The 5,789-nt window shown below is 39.3% G+C and overlaps 1 protein-coding gene across 1 annotated transcript; it reads right to left on the reverse strand.

Moving 5' to 3' along the window:
* Positions 1-475: 475 nt before the first annotated feature.
* LOC126146096 (2-(3-amino-3-carboxypropyl)histidine synthase subunit 2) lies at positions 476-2,193 on the reverse strand. The gene has a single exon (XM_049915600.1). It carries the CDS (start codon positions 2,021-2,023, stop codon positions 608-610), a length of 1,416 nt encoding a protein of 471 aa, XP_049771557.1. The 5' UTR covers positions 2,024-2,193; the 3' UTR covers positions 476-607.
* Between the last annotated feature and the right edge of the window lie 3,596 nt (positions 2,194-5,789).

The raw sequence follows: 5,789 nt of genomic DNA on the forward strand, positions 1-5,789 counted from the left end.
CTAAACGGGAAATTCAACACAAAATCACTTCTAGAACTCTGTAATGAATAAAGACTCTGAACTTCCAGATGAGACTGAAGGTGAGGAGGGAGAGTTCAGTCAAAAGCTCTGCTTCATGGTGCAAACTATGAAAAACAGTGTGTAAAGAAACCACTGGTACTTAAAAATCTTCCACACCTTTTTAACTGTTTTGTTCGCATATTTAGTTGCCTTTCCTCCCTTTCTGTATAGTTATTCTGTTATAAAGATGTACTATGGATGTGTCTACAATCACAATAAAACATATGTTCACTCTCTTATTTTTCATATCATTCTGAAGATTGCAAAACAAATTCACCGATATACTTGATGGCCAGAAAAGAAACTATACTGACACTTATATCTGACAGGTACCTGTAATGTAATTTATTGGCATACGTTTCAGGAACATATATGAAAGCAGTTCTTACAGAGCAGTAATATTACATCAATCATGTCAGGCTGCAAAACAGTTTCTTTTAATGACAGAAAATACAAGACATAATATCGCAGTACAGTCATATGAGCCTTACAGAAAAAAATGTGTCCAGCTCACATAGGAGCATTATTTATACAATAAGTCCTTCACTTAAGAGTCAGGCTCATTATCATAACGCATAGGAATACCACTTCTTCCTTTTGAGGCATGCTCCACTTTAGTTTGCCCTAAATTCTGTTCCAGACCCCTCCAGCTTCTATTAGCTAAGAAATGGCTTCCCGATGCACCATGCAAAGAAAGTGCAGTATTACTCTTTAGTGATACTGTACTGGTACCAGAAACTTCGTTCACTGCTTCATCATATTTTTCCATAGTTTGTAAGTGACCTCCTGTAAGAGACACATTTGAAAGATCATACTGTAATCCATCAACTGATGTGTTCATGTCACTGTCTTCACACAAGAAATCTTGGAAATTTGTGAGATAAATGTTACCCCATGGCCTGTTAGGATTACATGCAAGCTCAAAATCATACGCTGTAACCAATGGCTTAAAAAATCTTTCATTTGTGAAAGAATTCTCTGGGCAAGCCAAAAGCACAAAGACATCAATCTCTGGGAAATTTGCTAATTTTGGAACATTAGGTTTTCCTACTACTACTATGTAACATTTCTTTCCTCTTTCCTTTGCAATATTCTTAATTCTGTCGATAGCTGTAAGGTACTTTGAAATACCTAAGGTGCCTACTAAAATACCAACTATCCTGGCATCTTTCACTTTCTCGATTAGAAACATCCGTTTCATAAGAAATTTATTGTTGCTGACATTATGTGCCCTTAAGACTTTGGCATCAAATTGATCAAAAATAAAAACTTTTGCACCAGATAGTTCTAAAACTATATTTTGAAACGTCCTTTCATTCTTCCCTACAAATACAACAGTGTAATCACTAATTACTGTTTCTCTTGAAACACTGAAACACCTGCCACATATAACACTGGATTCTTCTACGTGCACACTGATGTTTAGTGAAGGAATAAGCAAATTACTGTAGTCAGAGCAAAGTCTCTCTCTTATTCTACTAATACAATGTTCATATGCAACGTCATATAAAAGTATTAAGTTCTCATGTTTCTGGAAATTATTTGTGAATTCACAAACAAACTGTTCAATATCTAATGAATATTTCTCGAAAATATGCAATACTGGTATGCGATCCGTGAGACTTAAACATGCGTGGCCGAAATGAATGATTGCGTCTGCATTAACATGCTGTGCAGAAACTTCATCAACACAACAGCTACCATAAGATGTATCTCCCAATATAAACACCTGATTATGAGCCAACAACTTTTGAAGTTTTAAAGAGACATCAACGGAATCTGGCAACAGTTTATCTGGAAACTGGAGGCAGATTGTCTTCGCACCAATTTCTCTTATCCATTCTGCACATCTTTCAATTTCGTAAACAGTGTCCACTTCAGATGCAGGAGTTCTTTCACGTAAGACGTCAACCTCAATGGTCCTCTCTATGGCAGCTTTTCCGTCACTACTAAACTGTGTCATGCTTGAAGGATTTTTGACATGGCGTGTCAGAATAAGGGTCCGCTCTTGTAACTGCAAAAACACGTTATCCTCTGCTTAAACGCTTTCACAAACTTTTAAGTGTAACACGCCACCCACAAAAACATAATCGTAAACACACGTGCTCCAAAGTTTACATGGTGTGAGTAAAGTCAAAGTTATTCTTTAATGTGATCGATATTTTTTGAGCAAATATCAAAACAGGCACTGGTATTTTAACAAAGGAAAAAAAAGGAACTTTAATTTACTTTAAAATTAGGAACGGGAAAAGTTAATATGAAAATTATCAGGTATCTTCCATCAGCAGTCGAAACAATTTTGATATCCAATTCTTCTAGCAATGTATCATGACTCACATTTGACGGAACGCCATCGTCACGTCCAAAGATTATCCTCTGCAGTTCAAATGGTCTGGTGGCATTCACACACGCCGTCAACAGAACTTTATCGTCGTGTCACGTCAAGGTTTCTCGGGCAGAATGTTTCGACGGTTCATTGTGCAGCCTACTTGGCGCCAAGTGTTACATTAAGTACACAACGTGAACTAATACGACAGTATACCCCACTGACTGCTATCACGGAAAGATCTTAATGTGTACTGAGGGACAATACTAAGTTAAAGTATTTTATTTTAGACACTGAAGGAATACATTGCAAAATAAAGTTCAATGTGCTCGACTCATGATTTTTCCAGTGGAACGGAGAAAAGAGAAAACCGGGATTAAAGCTGATGCAGCATGCAGAAGTTTAAGAAAGATTCGTAATAAATTAATGAGGAACAGCAGGTAGCAGAAATATATGGAAACATAATTCAACTGCACTAAGACGGCCTATCTAGACATACCGTAAGCAAACCATCAGCTTCTGTCTAGGTAACACTGGACGTCTAAATCTTGAATTTATCTTCGTAATTTTTATTTGTATTTTTCTTAACAGGTAAAAACTGTTTTCTAGACATTCAGAAATATTTATAGAACGATGACTCCTCCTCTTCCATCCCTTGTAAGGAGCGTGGAACTCTCCTTCACAATCTCGATTTTTTAACACTTTTGTAACCCAGACTGTTTTTGCTCTCTGTTCCTCATCATCAAGTGCAAGAGCAGTAATTGCAAAGTACTTTAAACTGGATTTCGGCATTTATGACGATCTACCATGAACTACGAAATTGCGCCTCTGCTGAGCTGTAACGCCACGACGTTCTTTCGACGTTGATATGTCGTGTAGTGTAAATACTCAGGAAGTTCTCTGACAGTCGACGTTAAAAAACGTGACAGTGACCTTCTGGAAAGTGTGAATCCACCTTAAGTCTTACAAATGCAATGTCTTTGAGCGGCCAGGATTGGTGAACTGCGCTACGAATGAGATTTTGACTATACATACAAAAAACTGCTACAATATACTACATAAAGTAACTGAAATAAATATGCAGTGGACGAACAGAAACCACTCGTTTATTCAGAGATAACAATTACACTGAAGTCACTGTACTTCATGATGGTCCTCTGGACGTTACTAAGAGTGAGACATTGTTCTTAATAGTGTGTGTGATCCCCAGGGATGGCAATGTATGATCTGCAATGTGTTCCCATGCTGGCCACAAAGCTGGTAAGCAGTTCTTGTAGCAGAGCATTTCATCTCCCACCAGCGCAACTGAGAGCTGCTGAATGGTCATTTGTGCATGTTGACAAGCTGCAATATGTTTCTGAAATGTGTCCCACACGTCCTTGATGGGTTTTAAGTTAGGGGAACAGGCAGGACAGTCCATTTGCCGAATATTCACTGATTCCAAGACGTTCCCCAACTGCGCAGTTCGATGCTGTAGCACAATGTCATCCATAAAAATAAAGTCTGGGTCGAATGCACCTCTGAAAAGAAGCCCATGGGAAAGGGGTACAATGTCACAATAACATTGGCTGGTGAATATATTGTGTTCGAAGATGGTGAATATATTGTGTTCAAAGACTTGGAGGTCAGTATGCCATGTCATAACACCTAGACCACCAAACTGGTCCTATTTGACAATGTTCCCAGATGCACTATGTATCCTCATATGGCGAGGGGTAGGAGTGCTGTACTGCATCTGAAAAGACAAGCTATTTGCGTTTTGTTTTGTACTTATTATTATAACAGGAGAGACAGATATTTTTTGAGGTGATTGTTTTTTTAGGGGAACAATGTAATTATTTATTGCCAATGGTGTTTTTAGTCTCCTCATCAGCAGATATATGTATGGATGCAGATAAGGTGGCATTGATCTTGTGGCAGAGTTGTGTAGAAAGCTATAACAGATGGCGTGCATGGAGCATTACATGGGCAGATCACACTGACCCAGGTTTTTAGTTGCTGACTATGATAGGCTGGGCCAGTCAGTTCCTAAACTGAAATCAGCTAACACGTACCTAGCTTTCGCACGTTTGTAGTGGCAGAACAGTTTTATGGCATTCTCATACCTGTGCAGATACAAAAGTGGCGATGGAGGATGTTCTTATTCATGTGACGCTTTTACTTCCCTTTTAATTGTACTATTTCGTGGCCACCACGGACCTAGAATTTTTACAATGCTGGGAGGAAAAGTTCTACTTCGGGAAGCAACAACAACAGCTGTAGCAGGAGCAGATGCAGGAGCTGCTCAAACAGAATACAGAATTAATCAGCCCTCATGCCACGTTGGCATAGGGCCAGGAACCTGCAGAGAAGCCCTCTCTCAACTGACCACAGTATCATTCGCCAGTTTCGATAAGCCTGTGGAAAGGTGGCAGAATTACCTGCCCTCGTTCTTGCTCCACTGCCAGATAAGTGGTATCCTCAATCCAGCTGATAAGGCTACCATGCTACTGTCCAACAGTATGGCGTTGAAAAAACCATGCAAAATTTGAAGCCCTCTACTAAGTCTGCAACATTTAACTTTGAGGAGCTCCATCCATTGCTTGTGCAGTATTTTGAACATCAAACCCATGTGGTGGTGGCACAGTTGCAGTTACATCAACATCACAAGCACCCCAGGCAATCATATGTGGTCTGGACAGTCACATTGCAAAGTTTGTCATGCAAGTCTCAGTTTGAGTGTCTCCGGTGTGCTACCTTGTATGCAGACTCACAAATTAGGGATGTGATTGTCAGATTAGCACTCAATCCTAAGGTCAAAACCGGGGTATTGACCTTGAGTTGGGTAGGGCTGATTTGGTGGAAGAAGCCAAACAGCAGGGTCATTGGCCTTGTAAGTAGCCTGTTTATATGTTGGTAGCACTATAGAATGTATTAATATCACTGACAGCACTCTGCACCCTCATTAAGAGACTCTGTGGTTGGACAGACTTGCGGTTAGCAGTTAGCTAGTGGACGGCTGGGACATACGTCCTTCATTGATACTCAATTATGGTAGGCCATGCATTGTAAAATGAAGATGGATTAGTTGGTAATGTTTGGGTAGTGGAATTATTTATGTGTTGTGTCTTCCTTTCCATGCTCTGTGGTTCTTTAGTGGATACAGGAGTGGGGAACAGATGCCATTCATGAAGAGAGAATTCAGATATTAATTTATTCTACATATAATATCAAATAATAAAAATAATACATAAATTCGTTGTTATATCTGAAGTATCAGTTCCAAACAGTAGATTTGAATGTAGAAATTATAAATCTGTCACTCATCAGTACAGTGTCATTTCAGAAGACAACAAGCCCTGGCGACTATGATTGTCTGTAAATGTTATTCAACTAACAAACGCACAAGATTGGGTCAGTGCAT

Source organism: Schistocerca cancellata, chromosome 2 (genome assembly GCF_023864275.1).
Source record: "Schistocerca cancellata isolate TAMUIC-IGC-003103 chromosome 2, iqSchCanc2.1, whole genome shotgun sequence".
Taxonomy (NCBI): Eukaryota; Metazoa; Arthropoda; class Insecta; order Orthoptera; family Acrididae; genus Schistocerca; species Schistocerca cancellata.